General features: G+C 35.4%; 1 protein-coding gene across 1 annotated transcript; it reads left to right on the top strand.

The window, feature by feature from the left end:
* The first annotated feature begins 14,387 nt into the window (after positions 1-14,387).
* Positions 14,388-23,172, top strand: LOC123542048 (uncharacterized). Its single transcript, XM_053531344.1, has 3 exons — positions 14,388-14,515; positions 15,971-17,377; positions 22,887-23,172. Exons 1-3 carry the CDS (start codon positions 14,388-14,390, stop codon positions 23,170-23,172), a joined length of 1,821 nt encoding a protein of 606 aa, XP_053387319.1.

Here is a 23,172-nt window from a genome sequence, read left to right as displayed (position 1 = left end):
ATATCATGTAGTAACAATTGATTGTTTATGTAGAGCGTAATCAAATATCATGCAGAAACAGTTGATTGTTTATGTAGAGCGTAATTAAATATCATGCAGTTGATTGTTAGCAGAACTTTCTGTTTTCAAACGGTAGTACACATTAATATTGTGTTCAACTATAAATGTTTTATGTGTGTACAGTCCGCCCGCTTAGCTCAGTAGGGAGAGCGTTGGTCTACGGATCGCTGGGTCGCGAGTTCGATCCCTGAGCGGGCCGAATGTTCCGCGTGGTGATTTGATTAAAGACATTGTGTCTGAAATCATTCGACCTCCACCTCTGATAATTCATTTGGGGAAGTTGGCAGTTACTTGCGGCAAACAGGGTTGTACTGGTACAGAATCCAGGAACACTGGTTAGGTTAACTGCCCGCCGTTACATGACTGAAATACTGTTGAAAAACGGCGTAAATCCCAAAACAAACAAAATTTATGTGTGTACTAGTTGTACATTAATGCATAGAACTGTAAATACACGTAAACCAGTTAATTGTTGGGTTTTTTTTTAAACAAAAAGCTGTATTGTCCGTAAGTATTGACCTGGCACTCCTGAATATTCCGTATGTTTTCTTAAATTAATTTTCGGTGCTCGAACCTAATCAACGGTATAACTATTGAAAAGCAAATTATATACAATCATGTATCATGTGCAAATATAGCTGTGCGGACAAAGCGTTTTGTCACTAATCTGAGTGCTGTGTGTTCGAGTCCTCTGTCTGACCAAAATGTTATTTTTTTATTTTATCTGTAAAATTAACAGGCACTTATCATGATTTATCAACGAAGTACTCTACAAGATTCTATCGATTAACATTTTTCTACGTACATAATGTCGTTTAAAATCTTCTGGGCCGGACAAGCATTCGTTCATTCAACGGACAATTCTACAAACTGTTGTTAGCGACACAGAAAGAAATGTTCCATAAAATAATATAATCATAGATACAAATACAAACACAAGGAATTATATCTTTAAAAATGGTTACAAAAGAATTCGAACCAGTGGTAACGTGTTTCCAAGTCGGAGAGCTTACCACTACACCACTGTGACGTTGTTTATCTAAATTGATTATTTTTATAAATCTAGATATTTGTAGGACACAACTATCGCGTAAGATAACGAAAACGTCCCAAAATATTGGCGAAGATTAATGAGTGTCAGGTCAATACTTAAGGACAATAAAAATAAGTTGTATTTTATACTTCTTCGATATAAACTAAATAGCAATTGTTTATATTTTCAAATATGGCATTTGGGCCTAGCATACATTTAAACTAGATCGTGATGACTTCAGCTCTTCGGTTCAACATGGTCTGCCATACTTAGATCTATAACTTGGCTAGAAGATAACGTTTTTGTGCTAAGCGTTAGCATCACTTAAGACAAATGTCACCAAATAAGCCAATTAGTGTAGAACAACTGTTTGTACACTTTACAAATCAGATTTAATGTTAATGTCTAGAGGCCAGCAAAGTGGCATGTAGCAGGAATTAAGTGAACTGACAAACCACTGAGATATTCGATTCCTGATAATGGAAATAAAGAACAATGGAGAGTAAAACCTTGATACTCGTGAAACTGTTTTATGTTCACGGCAAACTATCTCTCTTGAGCGCTTGAGATATAATAACACAAGAAAATCGTGTAAAATGGCGTCTTTAAATTACTCTTGACGGGTTTTTCGATGTTTTATCATGACTGGAAAACTCCGTCTTACACTCCGGATATCAGATAACTCTAATGCTGTAAATGACGTATAACGAATTATATCTGCGTAGTAGATTTGAGCAGTATTTGTTGTTGTTGTTGTTGTTTTTGTTTGTTTTTGTTTTACGCAAAACCAGAAACATTTAAATATGTGGGTAGTTCCTTTCTGTTGCTTATTGCATATTTCCTAATTCAAAAGACGTTATTTTACGAAAAAAATAATAACATTGAGTTACAGACGATATAACACAACCTGAAGTCTTTGTCTGTTTGTAACGCCATGACCTACGATGTTGCTCGTTGCAGAGTTGGAGTGGTCTTCTGCGCGTGCCCGGCAGTGATTATCAATTGGAGCGCACAGCAAAAATACGCATATTATTGCATGTCCGCACGCATTTAATCTATAATATGTATAATAAACTGACTATAAGTTAGGGTTAGTATCACCATGGTTACAAAATATAACCATTTAAGATACTTTTCGTTCAGATTGTTTGAAGCCGGTATGTTCCGATATTTAGGCGCTCCAGTTCTACATTGAGTTAACCTCCATGTCATATATCCTGTTCAGGGACGAAAATTTCTTGCGTTTTGTTTAAGAAGCTTATTGTATAAAAAAAATAGTGCTATATGGAAGTTATTTGTTTGATTTTATCTAAAATATCATTGGTTGAATATAACATCTTTCAGAGGTATTTGTTAACTGTTTTCGCGAAAACAGCCTAAAGACTTACTGAGTAGCGGGAAATCTCCATCAACTGCAACTAATGGAAAAATGATATAGCGTTATATACATCAAATATCACTGCATTTTCCTTTTGAAAGCCTGTTCGGCTAACTGTATGTATTTGGAAACACACAAGGACTGTTTAAAAAGGAGAAAAACAACAGATATTACAATTTTAAATATCCAAAATATATCAAAGACACACAGATTTGATTTCAAGTAATATCATGACTATGATCCTGGTTTTTAAAAGTTTCACTTCAATTAAATGCTGCATAATTGAGTTTCTCTGTATGTAACTAGTAAAAAACCTTATGTCGTGTATTGGTAATACAAATATCCAAATAATTTTCATGTCTGAGTTATCAAAAGATGATAGGTATAAGGGTAGATTTCTCGGAAGCACAGAGCACCAAAAACACAGACCCAGAGCTACGGCCCAGAGCTCAGACAGGTTGCTTCAAACATCCAACAAGTACATACTGATTCACGCTAAATATTGATGGAATGGACGGAAATGGTAAAGGGCAAAATGGACGTATATTTACTGTAAAGTTTTGTTTATCCTGTTTTCCTGTCCTGAAGAATCAATACATAATTAATGACATAAGTGTTTTACCTTTGAAATATTATCAGAAATAATATGAATTAAATAAGTTACAAAAATATGTAAAATATGACATACAGGAATTATATCACTGCATGTTTTGAAATTTTACATAGTATCATGTTTTCCTTCCAACAGAGTATTTCAATGGCATGTGCTGTAGAATCTTACATCTGCAACACGCCATGTACCCGGATAATCTTAACTCTGTTCAGCGACCCTAACTCAGTGCCAACATGGCTGACAGAAAGACGATGTATGTAGTTAATTTCCTTGTCTTTTTTTCATGTTTTTATGTGAGTATGCAATGTTAGCGTAAAACTTTTGATAGTCATAATATCCTGTATTGATAACATGTTTTGTGTACTAAATATTTCAATCGAAATGTCACATTATGTGGCTGGAATTCATTAAAATGTACTCAAAAAACTCTTCAAAATGGACATGTTTTATGTTCTAACTGTTTTAAAGTACCAGAAATTGCAGTAAGACCTTACTTATTAAATGTATTAGTTCCATAAATATCTCTCTGACAATGTTTAACAGTATCAAAGTTTGAAATTGATTTTTATAGCTTAAAAATTGTATTGATTATGAGGTAGGTTTAAATTTGAGGATAATTCCTAACTGGTATAGGAAACAGTGCTGGATAAATACAAACTTAGAATGGATAAACACCTAACCAAACGAAAACGGCTGTTCGTCTGTGCTTTTTTATGGACTGTTGATGCTCGAGGTTCTTTGATCTACCCACCCCTGCAGGGATGTGGGATTCCTATGTCCAACTTATCCGACTCGTGATTTTTGCCGGCGGACAAGTGCATTTTTGATTCTGTGTGTCCGCGGACAAGCATACTTTTTTCAGGTATAAAATGAGAAAACATAAAATATCATTTAGAATGTGTGTTGCTTCAAGAGTATGGAGGTGATAAAGATAATGGGTTCTTTGACTAGGTCTCGCGCACACTTTAACTCGGTGACTATGATAAAATAGAAGGGAAGATTTAGATACAAGAAGATTTATTTTACGTCGAATAAGTATAAACATATACCACTAGCTGAAAGCTATTTTCCGACAAACACATGTAAATAAGCTCAACATAAGTAAAACAGCTGTAATAAAATGCATATATGTTAAGGCACATTAAAGCAAATAAAGCATCTGGCTCTAAGTAGATAAGAAACAAATCACAAATTATCACATACATGTTACAGCGCATTAAAACAAAATAGCACATATGTACTTGCAAATAAAAGGAAAAAGTAATTTACCACATACAGATTTAGCACATTTAAAGCAACATAAAAAACGATTAGCTGACACTACACAAAAATAAGAAGAGTCACATTTTACAACATGCATTTAAAAAAAATAATAAAAGAAGAAATCATATACATGCTAAAGGGAACATAAGAACTACTTAAAGTAGCTGAAGAAAAATATTTGCATAATCAGCAGATAGCATTCTGTAACTAAAACTAAAAAAGGAAAACAAGGGTTACACACAGAAAACTAAAAGGACATTTAAAGACATCAGAAACGTAAACAACTTAAAAAAGTATTATGACAAGTGTGTAAGTAGAATGCCAAATGCTGAGACAATAAGTCACTGTCAAAGGAAATATTTGAGCCAGTAGTCAGCCAAATTAAAATCAAAAGCACACAGAGATCGCAAGTATGACTAAAATAAGTCGGAACGTTTTAAGAGTCTTTCTCTGAATTCATCTGGCTTTGCACCATTGCGTGGGCAGTGTTTCGGGCATGACCCCAAAAGATCCCGAACACTGCTTACGCGATTTCAGACTTTTATAAACGTTCAAAGGCAAATATTTCAACAGCTAACTTTTTACCACAGTTACTGTGATATGCTTTTCTATTTTATTGTCCTAAATAAAGAACTCGATCTCCAGTCTATTTGCACTTTCATTAAGGTTTAATATTACAAATCAGAGCAAGTGAAATATTCGACTATGGACAAGTGGATTTTCAAGTGTCCGTGAACAAGTGAAAAATGTAAGGATACCCACACCTCTGTCCCGTCAGTCCATGCATCACTCCCCCACCCCCCCCCCCCCCCCCCCCCCCCCACCCACACTTTTCTTCCCTATTTACCGTCTGAAAAATATCATATTTAATAATTAATCATAAATCTAATCCAATTTTAATGAATTTAAACAATATCAAAAATATTCCATTAGCAATTCTATAAAAATCTCTTACACTATACGATATACAAGATTTGAAACAAACACAATTCTTCTGAAACAGTGTGTGTGTGTTGTGTGTGTGCGTGTGCGTGAGAGAGAGAGAGAGATGGAGGGAGAGAGGGTTGGGAACTACAGAACTTCGAACATCGGTGGTATTAAATGATTTCTTATATAAATATAATAATTTTGACTTTTATACTGAGTTATTTTTGAGGGTTTATCCAGATTTTTCCAAACATTGCTATTTGCATAATATTAAAATTATAAAAAATATTTGACTGTAGTGGGCATACATATAACATCTTGTAAAATTAATGACAAAGTTTGAAGACAATACCGCTTATAAAGTAATGTTTACAATAATCAGACCATGTACATGTCAACTCATTCATTTCTATAGAATACTAGTCAGTTAGGTGTTTATCCGTCACGCAATTTCGTGTAAGTTAGGTTTTTATTCATTCCTCATGTAAATTGAGTTCGGTTTTTATCAAATCAAAGTGAGGTTTTTATCCCTTTTCTCGCTGTCAGTACATTTGAACATGTATTGTGTCAACATGTAGTGGGTTAGTAGTGGGTTAACAACATAGTGTAAACGGGCCTATAAAGCAGTATATCTTTGCTTTCAAACAACAAAATAGTCGAGGCATCAAAAGCATAGATTTTTTGTAAAGTTTTCATTGAAAAAGGTTGCCTTGTCTGTCGTTTTTCCACCTGAAAACACAAGGATTGATATATTTAACATGATACATTTTGAAATAAATATATACTTGATCAATGGAGATAGATATAACAACAGAAAATTCCTTTATACATTGTAATTACACAGAAAACAAAGTTGTATCGGCTTTACATCCGCCATGTTGGCACTGAGTTATGGTCGCTGAACAGAGTTAAGATTATCCGGGTACATGGCGTGTGCAATGACAGATTTAATAAGTATCTTTGATCCACTTGGACCATTTTACTTTTATTTGTCTACTTAAACCATGATGCCCGAAGTCACGATGATGAAAATTGAAACTATGGTGATACAAAACCTCGAAACCACCATGATGAAAGTCTAATGGTGAAAATACGAAATTTCGAAATGTCAACACGAAATTACAAAACTACATATAGTTCTAGTGCAGCACATATGCTGCGGTATGCATTCGATTGATTTAGGAAGAGTCTCTTTAGCTGGTTCCCAGCAGGCCAATTACTTGTTGTACTTGTTGTACAGAAAGCGAGTTATATTAGAATAAAGTTTCCTTTTAAAAAGGAAAGGCTTGGCTGGTTTTGGCATAGTCTACATAAGTGGACAAGTGGGGGTAGGGGTCATTACATAAGATTCTATACAAAACATGATTGCGATTTCCTACTGCTGTTCCCATGGGAACGCCAGTCTTAACTTTAGAGGCAAGGGTATTGAACAAAAGGTTATGGTCTATGAACCGTCTGATTGTCCTATTTACATGTGCAAAGCAATATACCCACTCATCTTTGATGGGGAACATAATAAGAATACACAAAACTCTAAGCCTTATGGTTAAACATACCAGATTTGCCGTGGCATTCACCAGTAATTACAATACGAACACAGAAATATAAACACTGATATACAAAATACGGTGGTATTGTGAAAAAGAAAATGGTTTAATATACCTTGCAGAGCTACTTCCTTAACTTGATTTTATAACACCCCTACAACAAAAATCGAACCAACCATAATAGTCCTGTCAGAAATTGGCGGCATAATGTCTTTTGAGACACATTCCTTTCAGGGGGAGAAGAGGAGGGGGGGGGGGGGGGGGGGGGGGGTGGGGGAGTGTTCTCTAACAAATATCACAACTGCCTGTTAAATCTTTTTAACAATTACTACAATGGATAAATGTAAACTCAATAATGAATAATGTAAACGTCAAAATTGAGAAGTTGTCAGTTTATCATACAGACTTACGTTTTATAGATATATTCATATTGCTGTACACCCCAATTTTAAAAATAGACAAACAGACAAAAGAGCAACTGCAATCGGAAAACTTCCAATATTTCCGCATAGCACAGTTTACGTCACAGGTCATTTGTTGCTGCATCCAATCACTGAAGTCGTAACATATTGATCTCGGTTTGCGGCAGCTTCCCGACTTTTCGTAGCATACTATTGTCCGTAAGTATTGACCTGGCACTCATTAATCTTCGCCAATATTTTCGGGCGTTTTCGTTATTTCACGTGATATTCGTGTCCTGAAAATATCTAGATTTATCAAAATAATCAATTTAGAGAACCAACGGCACAGTGGTGTAGTGGTAAGCTCTCCGACTTGAAAACACGTTACCATGGGTTCGAATTCTTTTCTAACCATTTTTTAAAATATAATTCCTTGTGTTTGTATTTGTATCTATGATTATATATTTTTTATGAAATATTGCATTTTGTATCGCTAACAACAGTTCTTTGAATTGTTCGTTGAATGAATGAATGTATGCTTGTCCGGTCCTGAAGATTTTAAACGACATTTTGTAGAACGGTTGTATGTACGTAGAAGAATGGTAATCGATAGTAGAGTATTTCGTTGATAAAACATGATAAGTGTGACAAGTTTCCGTCTTTTACAGATAAAAAAAATAATTTGGTCAGACAGATCGAGGACTCGAAGATACCAAAAAAAAAACCAAAAAAAAAAAAACCAAACAAAAAAACAAACCGAAAACATACATAGGCTTGGAGCTGTAGCTTCAAGCCAAAAACATCCCTGATACTCGAAAGCTTTGGTTTTTTCATTGTTCCAAACGACACCTCGAGACCGGCCGGAATAAGGTAGCAGGGTACACTTAGATGCGAAAGTTTGGGCACGGACGGTCTTACATGTAGCGAGTCGCAATATTGCACTTCCTTTACTGTGAGCAGATTCAGGGTGGCCATTTTATAAATTGCGTGCATGTTTTGTGCTTTTAATAAATGGCAAGATCAGGATTCTCATACAAGAATAAAGAAAGTTATCAAAAGGAAAGGTTTACACCATCCATGAAAAATAGCATGCCAAAATCATCAATTTTGCACTTTTTGAACAGCCTGCAAAGATCCCGCTGCAAGAACAGTGCCCAATTTTATTGCATTTCTCAATTTAATAGTCCTTACTGAACGTCAAGATATAAACGGAATGGGGGCCCATCCAGCTCGTTTTTTCACAAAATAGCAAACATGTTCCTGAGTATCAATCAACAAGCACAGAACCCTTCCGTGATTTGAATTATTCCGCGAAAAGTAGGGGTGACTATTGAGGCCAATTTTGACTATTGCAATACTATTGATATTGCTTAAAAACTATTGCGATACTATTCTATTGCAGGTTACTATTGCAATACTATTGCAATAGTTATCAGCCATCCTATTTTATACAGTAAAGCTACCAACTCGCATTGTTACACAGTGTAAGAGACGGCACTGTTTATAATTGCTGTTAACACACATTGAGATGTTTGTATAAATGAAATGGACAGAAATAATTCTAACATTAAATATTTCTTGACTTCCTTGGCTTTGGAACAATAAGTAAAACAATAAACCTATGCAAGGTATACTCAAACGAATCGGCCATTTTGTTGCGAGTGTCAACATGTTTAATAACCCAAAGCATCGAAAAAGACGAAAATAAACGGATCGGTTTAAGGTGTACCAGCACTAAATGAAGGGCCCTACCGAACAGTTTGCTGTATAATACAAGTATCCTTCTTTCTCCATGTCCATAGTACATTTTCTCATCTAAGATTAACAGGTTATTTAAATATATTTAATCAAAGTTTCTAAGAAACTAAATTTATTATCTCCTGACTTCTCAGTCCTTTATGGTAGTTAAATTTCGTGAGGGTAATTATTGTAATGGAGACGTAAACATTTTCCGCGGCGCAAATGAAAGCTGGCTCTGTTTCTTGGTTTATAAATTATAAATTATTTCTGTATTCACTAAAATTTCAAAACTATCGAAACTATCGATTGTTGAAGGAACTATCGGCGATTGTTATTGGATCGAGACTTTTCTATCAATGCATGCTATCGGGACACTTAGTATCGCAATGCATCGATAGTTCGATGTATCGTTACACCCCTAGCGAAAAGGTGTCTCATTGATCATATAAAGCTACCAGCAGTTAGTTTTCCAACTGACATCAGAATTTTACATGTATCGGCTGTAAAAATTTTCTGAAGAATCAATAATCATTATCTCTCACCTTAATTTACAGACATCCAAAATCACGCATATGGGAAAATTAGACCCATCGTGAAAATCACCACAAAAGCCGATAATACGTTTGGCCAGGTAAATCGGCTGTCGAGACTGTTCGCTAGTTTTCGGCCTACTCCGTATTTCAGGCCGATGTCTAACCCTTCTTCGCCAATGTACCGTTACATTAATACTTTTGATCATATGGATTTAGGGATATTGTTAAGTCTAATTTACAGTGATTGCAAAGATAGATTAGAAAATAGAAACTAATATTATGGCCAGATTTTCAACTATTAAGTAAAGACTTAAGCTCCGACTTAAGCCGTGTCGGATATATTTACAACGCTTAAGTCAGCACGTGAATAACGGGGCTCGACAAAAGTAAACCTTCGATTGGATTTTTCTAATTTGAGCGGTGTCAGCAATGGCTTATCTTTCTATTGTTATTTTAAACCTGGGGCATAGGTGGTTTAAGAAAAGATGGAGGCGGAATATTTAGACATGGATTTAAATTTCCAGCATGAAGTTAAAGCAGAAATGTTGAGGAGGGAGGGAATGATACGGGACTGAGCAAACCCTTTCGTTATGTACGACGATTTGGACTTTTGAGTAGATTTCGTCCCAGTAAAGCTGGTATTAGAGATGTTTTACTTTATAAAAAAAACTTAAACCTACGGCGAGGCCGACGCCGACGCTGACGCTGGGGCGAGTGCAAAAGCTCTATTTTTTATTCGAAAGGTCGGGCTAAAAAAGTAACAGATTCAACTGTTCAATTTTAACTTTACTAAATTCGCTACGTTTGTACACGTTTCAAAATATACGAGCAAGCATAAATATATAAGTGCATGTAATTAATTATAATTACATGTAACACAAAAATATGTAGTTGAACATATATATAAACATGATATTTTTTACATAGGGTTTTTTAACAATTAAGATTGATTAAACATGGTATTGTATACGCACTTGACTCACGATAGAAAGTCATATTTGAATGTACGAAAATCTGTTTACATTCATCTTTATGTACTTGTATTTTAAGTTTAACGAGGTCATATAGAGGGCCTAAGGTGTGAATATCCCGTCACCTTTTATCCATAGAGGCAGCTTAGGAAAAATGATAATAATAAAAAAGATAAATATCATGCCACGGGTACAATTTTCACCCCAAAAAGGATGGCGTTTTTGGTGCTTCCAGGACGGATATAGATTGGCATTTACTACATACAACCTTTCTGAATGTGAAACTATATTTTAAACAGCCAGCTTCCGGGAAAACCCAATACTGGTGTCATATGAGAAGTCATGGTCGTGACCCCTTTCACGGATGCCCGAACCCACGACCCCTGGGTTGAGCGGCCGACACATTATTCACTGGACGACCGCTCTCCTCAAAATATTTGAATTTTGGTCATCCTGCTGGATCTAATTTCAATTCTGCCTCGGAATTCGACGAATTCTTTTTATTTTAGTTTCGATTTCCGAATCTGAGCAAAATTCAATGTAAGCGAAATTCAACATCATCCTTTCAAAATTTGAATTTTGAATTTCTACTTCTAACTTGCCCAAAATATGCCGCCTAAAATTTCAACGTTTCTTTTTTAAATTTTGAACTTCGATCCTCAAGCTGTTTAAAATTGACTATTGGCTGTAAACAAATCATATTATGGAGCGTCCACTAATTTATAAATCCGTACATGTGTGCTGTTTAGCGGGTGAGAAGATATCAGTCTTTACCGTTAAGGAGCTTAAATTCCGTAAGAATTGACGGAAACATACGAGAATGTTCGAGTCTTTCCGACAAGGAAAAAAACAATCTATACTCATCTGCAAAATGCTTACAAAAGACCATTTTCTTCTTCACCTAGAAAACTGAAATTAGTATGAAACAATAGCTAAATGAATATAGATTACTAAGTCGTTTGCAAAGGTCTTTAAGCACACATAAGAATATATTTATTCTTTGTTAAAAAGAAGAAATTTCAGCAAATTATCCATATTTTACTATATTTCTAATTGTAGATAGACAGACATAAAGTATACGCAAAAAAAAAAACATTTTCTTTTAAATTCATTTTTAAAATAAAATATTCATAAGAAAGACAATGCATTGAATATTATCACATCATTTGCAAAGCTAAAATATCTATAATACTTTTTCCATGAATTTAAATAAGGCAAAGGGCTCCTTCTTTGCGCTATATAAAATATTTTCACTCGTGTGAAAAATCGATGGGTCTAATTTTCCCATATGAAGTTCTATTTATAACAAATATTGACGGGGCCAAAATTCGAAGTGTACCCTGCTACCTAAGTGTTAGGTTATTTTTTTTTTTCATTTGTAAACTCTTCAACGTGTGTGCAAGGTAGTAAAGTATTTGCAGACGATTGCTTTTTGTTTTAGATTAACCTCCCTTCGGTCATCATGATCTATTTTATCACTACTGTATGCAAGCAGGTTATATACCCTTATACTATTTATCTGGCAAGATTTTTTTTGCAAAACTCTAATCAAATATAACTACAATGTACCGATGTTTTTGTATTGTCGACGCTGCAGAGGTAAATGTAATTTTACGATAACATGATGCAACAGCACGATAATACAATATGACAGTAAACATGTTTTAGTCAATAATTTAAAAAAAAATCATAAAAGTCGACACATTGATACTAATAACGGTTCGTACTCAACTCACTCTTTTTTATTTCCGTTTGCCAAGTTTTTAGATGATACGCAAAAATATAGCATGTTTTTGATAACGAGAAACAAAAATAATAGTTTTACAACCTAAATACATGTTTTTGATTGTGTTGTTCTTTTTGTGCGTCCCGGTTATGTCGGATCGCCTAAGAGTTATGTGAAAATAACATGAACACACCTAAAACCCCGAACGTTTCGAAAATTAGGACCAACCTGGATTCCAGCTTCATCTTATCAATAAAACAAAACAAAAACAAAAACATCAAAAACAAAAAACAAAAAAATAAAACGGAGACCAAATATTACGTTTTGCGAAGTAACCAGATATCGGGCTTTCAAAGCATAAATTTACCATAAGAATAGTTAAACAATACTCGTCCTCGTTTTAAATGCAAGAATAACGACATTCACGTTTGTTTCGGTCTCTGTTACAAACATTCCCACTGGTTTTTGCAGACGTTGGTGCACAAAATAACGTGTATTATCCCAATATAGTAGAATGGCTCCCTTTCAGATGTTTATATTTTCGTATTCCTCAAATATATATGTTTTCTTCGTTAATAGTGAAGGTCCCTCCAGCAGGTTGTTTCTATTTACACATTTTATCGCCCTTTACACAAAATAGATATGTATGATCGGTCTGGCTATCAGATGAAATATCCTTTTCAGAACCAGTACAAATCATAGAAGTAGGTAAAAACATTGTCTCTAGTGTTGATAGTGTATATAATGAGAAGAAATAAGCAAAAGATGATAACATAAAACTAAAGTTTATACGAAACTTAAAGCAATTTCGGGTTTTGGTATACATCTAGGAAATAAATATTTTATACCGACATACCAAATCATGGGCGCATGTGTTTTTAAACATGTCTTATATTCTACGACTCGCATCTTGCTTTTATGAAGATTTGGAAAACAAACACCAAGGAACACTCAAACTGTATGACCAAAATGCACATAGGTAAAATTTCGTCAAGGCGGCGTACTATTATTCTTATTACTTTTATTAATATTAATCGTTTCCATTTCAAATTGAAGGGTTTTAACGGCGACTTTTCATCTCGTTATATGCTTCTATTAATATCCTCTGGGTAAATCCCTAAATTTTGACAACAACCACGTTTAATATCTTCATGCACTCTTTTCTATTCTGCCACTTATAACAAACAAATAATTAGTGATACTAGAGAAGATGATATATTCTTTACAAATACATGTACTAAAGAGAAAACTGCGAATTAGTTTCGGTAAAAAAAATGTTGCTTTAAAATAACGTAAAACATTGGATATAGTTAACATGAACTTCTATTTTAATGTACAAAACGGCCGTAGACATTCATGTAAAAAGTTGACTGGCATCATGTCGTTAGTCTGTTTCAATTTTCATGAAAACACTCGTAGTTAACTCCACTTTTTTTAAAACATTATGGGAAAGGACATGCGGATGGGAATAATCATTCTATAAAGGAAAAATCTAAAGCAAAGTTAATGGTGCATGTAAATAGATACTGCATACTTAAACATGAGACAATGATATGTCAATATTTGATAAAGACTATCGAATGTATCTTTAATAAAACCCTTTACAAAGACTGGTTACGATCACACAACTCCTTTGTCCAATATTAAATATATAACAAAAGATAAAATTAAATCAAGATTGTATTGATCGATTTTAAGTACGGATATTTTGCAACAGGACGTAACAATTTGAATACCTAACAATATGACTAAGATATAAGATTTTGCGGGATTGTTTTATAATAGATCAATTACAAGATATGAATTGGGTTTCAATTAAGTAATAATTGTGGTCACGTATATCAATTTGTCAAATATGACAGCAACTATACTATATAGATTCAATTCACGAATATAATTTTTTATGTGATCTATTGATAAATTCTAAAGGGTATATATTTTTTTCTATCGATATTTAAATGCTGTCTAAATTTCAATATGGCAACAGGTGGAAATCTATGTAGAACGTTAATGGGCGGACATGAACCTTTTTATGACTTTCCGTGTTCGCTATGTGAAACCGACGGAAAATACTTAGAAGCTGTCAGATATTGTGAGGAATGTTTCGTATACATGTGTGAAGCTTGTATCAAAAATCATAACAGATTTCCGCTACACAAGAGACATCAGTTATTGGACCAAAGCCAATTCGTTAAATGGCACATTCTAAACTTGTTTCATTTCCGACGAAGCGATGTTTGAAACATCCTGGTGAAATCATTAACATCTATTGTGGAGACCATGATGTCGTCTGCATTAGCTCGTGCAAGGTTCTCGAGCACAGGTATGTTTGATATCGTCAACTTAATTTATCATTTATATTGTATAGAATTATTCTAAGAATATAAGGCCGCCTAGCCATGCTGATTGCCAAATGTTAATACCGTAAATGCAACAAAAGATAAAAAATCTTTAGACATGAGTTTCACGTGGCAAATTTCTTTCCAATATTTCTTCGAAAGACCATTGCTATACTGTATTTGTTTATGCTTTTTAAAGAAAGTAAGTATCAACTCATCTTAAGATTAATAGTATAGAAATGTTGAAAACAGAAAATGAGATAGATCACAAAATTATTTGATTTTACCATGATTATTTCCTTATCGATTAATATTGAACATATTATAGCAAGAAATGGCCTAAATAATGTTTCCAAAAGTATCCGAATATTATTGGAACTCGAAATGTGTATAGTTCTTATCCAGTTACATCAGGGTGATAATACTAGGTTATTTAACATTGTTCTTTAGGTGGCAGGGGAGTGCAAATTTGCGAATTCCACATTGACGTGTGGGTACCAGTTTTTGCTTATTTTTCTTTGAAACTACTATGGACTATTGCAGATACTATAGACTACATAAAGACGACTCTCCGGTCCTATGCACCTGTCGCTTTCCATGCCAGATGTAGTGAAAATTGGCCAAATCATCCAAATTTTATAGACCAAAATTAGCCTAACCTGGCCTCACTTTGAACTCTGCCATTCATCTATTTTGTATTTTTAAATCCAATTTCGTAGCATATATGTATAGTGCGAATATAGATGCATACCCAGGTGGCGTGGAATGTGTCTCCCAACCACCACTTTATTTCCCTAATTTTCACTTGAAAAAAAGTGGATGGATAACAGCCGAGCGTCTGGTCGACTTTTTGTTCTGATGTTTATGTTTTAGCCTCAACCGGAAGTACGGAGCTAGGAATTTTAAAACACCCGCCATGTAGAATCATTAACCGTTCCTCACTCCCCAGATATATTAAAGAATTAATAATGATAAATAACCAGTAAGATAGATATGCCTTTATATCTACCCTGTCCTGTTTATACAGAAAATCGACCGGGGCCAAACTGCGAAACCGCTCCCCTGCCACCTTTACAACACGGAGGCGGGTCCAATCTCGTTTTCCCGGCTGGGTACGAGTCCAAATAATCTCGTATTGTACAGTTCATTGTTAAATAACCTATTTATTCTATATCTATTTTATTTGTGTCTTCACACTTTAACGTGACGTCATTTTAGCGTGCACGCGTTTTTACAGAAACAAGATATATATTCTCTACGTTTTATTAATAGTTTAATCTGCTTTTGTTATTGTAAATAAATGTGAATAATTACCAAATTCAAGGATGTTTCCACTTGCACGTTGATAGTCCTGCGCTTATATATAAAATTTCAACAGACATTTTTTATCTTATGTTCCATCAGCCTATATCTAAAATAGTTTATCATATTTATTGCAGCAACTGTTCTAAAACCAAGCATTTGATAGACGCGGCTAAAGGTGTACAAAAAAGTAAAGAGTACCAAACTATCAAACAAGACGATGCCGTTAGAGTTCTTGCAGACCGGAAAGCTGATATTTCTCGTATCGAGAATGAAAGAAAAGATGTCAAGAAAATTATTGCTGATTTTAGAAAGAAAGTAAATAAGTACTTTGATGACCTTGAGCAAAAAACTCTCGATGCTTTACATAAAAAAGCGGAAATTATCGTGAGCAGTTGCAAACAAAATACAGAAGATCTTACCGTCATGAAATCAACAACTGAGGACATGCTGAAGCAGCTAGAGTCATTCAAGGGAGATAATGAGTGCGATCTCTTTGTACAAGTCAAAACCGACAAGAAATTCTTAAGTAATGCTATGCAAGAAGTTCTTAATATCTCGAAGAAGGTACGGAAAGATGCTATTAACTTTAGAATCGACCCGAAAATCGAGCCATACGTTAGTTCACTTGAAGGTCTGGGCACCTTTACAGATATCCCTGTAAACGTTGGTCAACTTTCACTAGCAACCACAGACAGACATGTAAGCCAGTCACGTGCATCGGCGTCATCCCCGCAGACGTTTCCGGATAATCGTGATCCGCTTCCTATATTCAAAACACAGCTGTATGGTAAATTTGATGTAAAGGAGAAATCTGATTCTAATGTGTGTACAATAACAGGCATCTGCCAGTTACCAGACGGAAATATCCTTATTGCTGATTGTGACAACGAGAAGCTGAAGAGACTAGATCAGTCATATAAACTTCCCGATTCTCTACGACTGCCCGGTGGTCCATATAGTATATGTAACGTTGGTTCTGATGAGATTGCTGTGTATCTGCCTGGTGCTAAGAAAGTTCACTACATATCTGTAAGAAAGGAACTGACATTGACGAGATCATTCAGTACAGTTAACTACTGTAGAGGAATGGTTTATGTTGATAATAAACTGTATGTTTGTCGTGGTGATTTGTGTGATTCAGCTTCCTATTGTATAAAAGTGTATAACAACGCTGGTCGGCTACAGCATTCTATAAGTGGATTATCTTCCGTGCCAGCATACATCACAGTCACAGATGATGGTCAGCATCTTCTTGTTACCAGCTTGAACAGTGATAACATTACTATGATGGATCTGACTGGTAATGTAGTCAACACGTTCAGCAACAGGGACTTGAAAGAACCTTACGGCAAATGTACTGATTGTAAAGGTCTGGTGTTTATCTGTGGGTGGAAAAGTATCACAGTTGTTCAGTTGGAACCCAAGCAGCAGAAGATAGACGTGATTCTGGGAGAGAAAGATGGTATCAAGAATCCTTGGGCTATTTACTATGACAGAAAGCAGTCGAGAGTATTGATCTCCTGTTATCAATCAAATCAACTGTTAGTATTCAATTTGAAATAGGGCGTAAGGAATCAAGAGAAGACCTCTGACAAAAATCGAACATTGATAAATGCCCGTGTTTTACCTTAGTAGACAAAATAGTTTTCTTTTACATATAATCATTCTTTGATTATGAAAATAAGAAAAACCTGAAAATCATAAATTTGCATGCAATTTAGTAAAAAATCATATATATATATATATATATATATATATATATATATATATATATATATATATATATATATATATATATATATATTCAAGAAAGTAATAAAAATCTTAAGTACTAAATAGAAGTTTCTGTTGATTGTCCATATGATTTTTTTCTAATATCCTAGATGAAATATTCTTCTACGGAATTGGCAAACATCGTTTTTACGTTACCGATATTCAAAGGATATCTGGCTGTATTTCCATCAAGTCTTCACTTATTACTCTTTTCGGATGTAGATATATTTGCACATTTTCTCGCTGACTTTAGGTCCAACACTTCTATTACTTTTTCCATAGACTTCCATTATAAAAAAATGACCCTGTCACATGCCCTAATACTGAGAAATGGCCATCAGAATGTGATTCTTTCAGTAAGACAGCATTTCAGACACATAAAATAGCAATTGTATATAGGGGTATCCAATCCGCTTTTTTAAACAATTTTTCATCAGACAAACCTACCCCCCCCCCCCCCCCGCCCCCTTTCTTGAATGGCATTTGGAGGCAAAATGCCCACTGACACCTAACATTCTAAATACAGAATTGTAAAGTCAACCATTCAGCCAGGCCCTAGTAAAGTATTCCAAATTTCACAGAAAACATTGTATTGCTAGATTTTTACAGAAATGGTAAAGTCTTGTACAAAACGACCCCTGAGCACGTTTGCATCAAAATGTAAGTCTGAGACGGTCAAGCAAAAACTTTTTCTCGTAATCGGCGATTTTTCATTGCAAACATACAAAATGATAGACCAAAAATCATTCCAACGCAGTGTGCGATGGGTTTAATTGCAACGCATTACGGTGGATCTTGTTTCTTTAATGTTCGCTATTGACTTTAAATTGGAGTAAACAGCATTTTCCCAGAATTTTGATTGGGTAGGGCCGTGAAATCACTTTGACATTAGATAGCAACAGAAACTGAAAGTTAAGAATAAATATGACATCGATTTGCACATATGTAAATACATAATATCAAGTGACAATATTAATTTTCTGATTTGATCACATGCGACTTCTGTATCGTATGATAAACCAACTTGATTTAAGTACAATACAATTACTAATATGTAGCATACCTTAACAAAATGCCATTGAGCAGCTGTATTACTGGAGTTAGGACTTTTTACATGTAGGCTAATTTACCTCTTCTTCAAAAATATCATTTTATTTTTAGACGTTTAGTTACCACATAATTTCAAAGCGTCGAGGAAAAAGTTTAGATTTTTTTTCTTAGTGACGATTTGAGATTATTTGATTGCTCTTCGTCCTTCGTCCGTCAGTCGTCTGTCTGTCCGTCGTCCGTTCACAATTTCTTTTGAACACGATAGAGACCTCATTTTTCAACAGATTTTAATCCCTGAAAGAGCCAAAATATTCACCTTATGAACATGATAGCAGTGACATTTTACTTTCGACTTTAACCACACTTACACACAAATTAAGTCACAATAAGATCTCAGTTCCTATTGAAAACCAGCTAAATTCCATCATATGTTCAAGAGATACTACCCGTGAAAGGGGCAAATTTTCTCGCTCTCTCAGCCATATAAGGTTTCATTTATGCTTGGATTTGATACAAACTTGCATATGTGTGCCCAATCACATGATCGCACTACGTCATTTTGAGCCCGAGGGTGATAGTGGAAACTTAAACAAAAATTATAAATCAGGGCGTAAGTTTATTATTCAATATATTGTGTTAATATCATGTACATCCTTCGAAACCTATTTATAAGTGCTACCCCGGTACTACAATTGTCCCGCCAAAACCTTCTTGTTTTAACGCTATTCCTGTTCAACCACTTTCGACAGTATGCGCTCAGTGGGCAAGTCAATTGAACAGGAATAGCATTAAAACGAAAAACTTTTTGTGGGGAAATCGCGGGGATAGCACTTTCAAATAGGTTTCGAATCATATGCGTGATATAAACACAATATATAGATTAAAAACCTTACGCCCTGATTTTCAATTTTTGTTTACCTTTCTACTTTCATTTTCGAGCTCAAAATGACGTAGCTCGATCACGTGATTAGACACACAGTGCATGGAATTTTTATCTTAATTATCTCTAGGTCAAGTTCGAAACTTTGTCATGTAGGGTCAAAAACTAGGTCACCAGGTCAAATCAAAATAAAAGCCTGTTAACATGATACGCCACATTCATTGCCTTATCTTCAGCGGCCGAGTGGTTAAGGTCGCTGACTTCAAATCGCTTGCCCCTCATCGATGTGGGTTCGAGCCTCACTCGGGGCGTTGAATTCTTTATGTGAGGAAGCCATCCAGCTGGCTTACGGAAGGTCGGTGGTTCTACCCAGGCACCCGCTCTTGATGAAATAATGCACGGAGGGGCACCTGGGGTCTTCCTCCACCATTAAAGCTGGAAAGTCGCCATATCACCCATCATGTGTCGGTGCGGCGTTAAATCCAATCAAAAAGAATTATCTTCAGTAAGGTTTATCTTGAGGATTCTAAGGCTAAGTTTAACATTAAAAGACAAACGGAGAAACAGAGAAACAGAGTACAAACAACTAACAGATAAGCAGAAAGAAATGTTACAATAAATGAAAGACAAAAACTTCATTCTCCTCTGAAAACTATCACAGCGCCAATCAAACATATTAAGAGACCTTTAACTCCTTGTTCTAGTGCCAAGAGGACGACAAGGAATCAACTCATTTCAGTTATTCTTATTATAACAACTGAAGAGAAATTACACCTTGGAATATACTTAAATATGCTAAAACATGACTAAAAACCTATAAAAATGACAAATGGTTGCAGCATGTGCAGTGTGTTGGAGAATACTCCCCGTCCCCCACCCTAATGCGAACCCGACTTCGATATTATATGGCCAAAACAAAAAAAGGGACAGCAGAAACCCTTTCAGTTTGTATATTAGATAAGTTGGTTTGTTCTATGATGTAAAAGTCGCATGTGGTAAGCATTTAAGGATAACATGGTGTAATAGCCATATTTCATATCTTGTAACTTGATGGTAATATTTAAATGAAATTTGGTCACTTTAAAGACATTCAAAATTAAAAACGTTTCACCGAGAGATTTTTCGAAATTTATCATTTTTTTTGGGAGGAGATAACCGGTATTGAAGTTAACATTGATGCATATGGGAAATATATATTTTCTTTGATTATGAGAACCTGAGCTTGAGTTTCGAGAAAATTTTGCGGTAGAAAGCTGCTTTATATGATTCTGATACAAACATCAAAAAGACATCTAATATTACCCGTATGGAAAATGAGTTTTTTTCTAGTTTTCAGGGGAGATAACTCATGAAAAAAAATCAGGTGAGGTAATCTAAAGGAAATTTTTCAGAACTCCTGTCACTATAATATAACTTGTCAATATGCACCTTATTTCTATCGTTTGACATTTTCAAAGCTTACATTATCAAGTTGTATGTACGGACTTTTGGTGAAATTGAGGCATGTTACGGGTAGTCATCCTTAATCAAACAATCGACATTGTCAGTTGATATTTTGTATATAATAACGGAAAAGGAAAATGAAGAAAACCTTTATGCTTTAATACCAGTAATCATAATTAGGATGTATTAGTACGAAAGAACATGGCGTTATTAGTGGGCAGTAGATTTAGTAAAATAATCATGGTTTAAAATAAAGCTTTTTGTGTGTGCATTCATCAGAACGGAAGTGCAAATCAATAGTATATTATTACTAAACATCAAGTTTCTGTTGCTGTCTGATGGCAAAGTGATTTCATGGACCTACCCAACTCAAAATCTCAGGAAAATGCTGTTTACCTAAGTTAAAAGTCCATAACGAACATTAAAGAAACAAGATCCACCGTAATGCGTTGCAACAGTTCCCACCGCACACTGCATTGGAATCATTTTTGCTCGATTTTTTCATATGCCTGTAATGAAAATTCACCTTTTACGAAGAAATAGTTTTTGCTTGACAGGGCCGTACTTACGATTTGCTGCAAACGTGCTCAGGGGTCGTTTTGTACAAGATTTTACCATTTTTAACGGGAATTCTACAAAAACGGCAGTCCCTCGTCAAACTGTACAGAAGTGTTTACATTAATGACAAAGAATTGCACTGAACAAGTGTTTCTGGTTGGAAGATAACACATGTGGGCTCGTGTCTTACTGGTTGTTTTCAGTCAAACGTGAAAAGGTCATTAGAAAACGTACTGATGACAGCATAAATGTTGTCAGTCGGCCATATTTCTCCACCGCTTCTGCGACGAATCCTCCACCGCCGCGGCGTTGGAACCACCGCTTCTGCGAAAGCTATGGCCAGTGTGTGTATAGGGACGTGTGCTTGATTATTTGCCAGACTGAAGCGAAAAATATGGACCTCACACAATTTTGAATTGTGGGAGGCTATGAGAAAATTGTAAGTTTCATAACATTTTCGCCGATAGATTTTTTACAATGTAGATTTTAATGAAACTTCTCACAGCTGTAAATAAACATATAATTTATAATGTGGTGAAAAAATATTTGACCATGATTAAAGTAAACTGCACATTTCACACTGATTTTGAGACATTATTTTTACTTTTTTTAACTTGTCAGATGTTTTGATTTTAACTGAAGACAGATAGTAACAGTACCTCCGTAATAGATTTACTCACAGGTTGTCATTAATTCATAAAATGAATCCAGGCTTTATTCTACGTTTTCCGGATAAATGACGTAACGCCATCACTTCCGGTTTTTTAATAAAGTAGGAGTTATGACAGTTTTCCGTTCAGTTTAAGTGATAAATAATCCCTATTTATATCAATCAGTCTGGCATTTATCATTAAAGTCTTTTTGAAAATAGATGTTTTGTTGGATTTAACGTCGCACCGACACATGATAGGTCAAATGGCGACTTTCCAGCATTTTAATGGTGGAGGAAGACCCCAGGAGCCCCTCCGTGCATATTTCATCACGAGCGGGCACCTGTGTAGAACCACCGACCTTCCGTAAAGCTACTGTCACACTATTGCGTATCTTGCTACGTAAGCGGCGTATTGAAGAAAAAATCTTATACGCGTGGAACGCCGAGAAAACGAGGCGCATTTTGTACCCGGTGCACCACTGGGTTCGTGGAACGTACAGCTTCGGCGTAGTATGGCGTATGTGTGGCGTATAGTACGTTGCAGCTGCGTAACCGTTTCGTTTGTATGGCGTTGCGTTCTAACGTGTGACGTCAGAGTACGTACACGCGGCGTTTACAAGTGGGTATAAAGCGACTGTGCATGTTTTTGCTGCTGTCATTCGTTATAGAGGAATCAAAGCATATTCTATTATAGTATGCCGACAAAAAGGAGAACAAAAAGTGCTAGAGGAAGGGGCAGAACAATGCCCGCCCTACCTTTAGAAGTCCAGTCTGCACCAGACCCTGCAACAACTGAAGAGGTCGCAACAACACCAGCTCCATCTATAGAAGGAATCTCTTCATTATCATCCCTCCCGTCTTCAGATTTGGGTAGCGAGAGAAGGAAATCCAGGGACTCCCCAGAAATAAACGGAAGGCCAAAGAACATGCCAATCTTACCGAGGAGCAGGAGGATGACAAGTTCGAATGGCTTAAATTAA

The sequence above is a fragment of the Mercenaria mercenaria genome, chromosome 19 (genome assembly GCF_021730395.1).
Source record: "Mercenaria mercenaria strain notata chromosome 19, MADL_Memer_1, whole genome shotgun sequence".
In the NCBI taxonomy this organism is placed as follows: Eukaryota; Metazoa; Mollusca; class Bivalvia; order Venerida; family Veneridae; genus Mercenaria; species Mercenaria mercenaria.
This window is presented reverse-complemented; position numbering and strand designations above follow the sequence as displayed.

Coding starts and splice junctions, on each gene's coding strand:
- LOC123542048 (XM_053531344.1), top strand. CDS start 14,388: ATGGCACATTCTAAACTTGTTTCATTTCCGACGAAGCGATGTTTGAAA. Junction 14,516..15,970: donor TGCAAGGTTCTCGAGCACAG/GTATGTTTGATA, acceptor TATTTATTGCAG/CAACTGTTCTAAAACCAAGC. Junction 17,378..22,886: donor TGTTATCAATCAAATCAACT/GTTAGTATTCAA, acceptor ATTCTATTATAG/TATGCCGACAAAAAGGAGAA.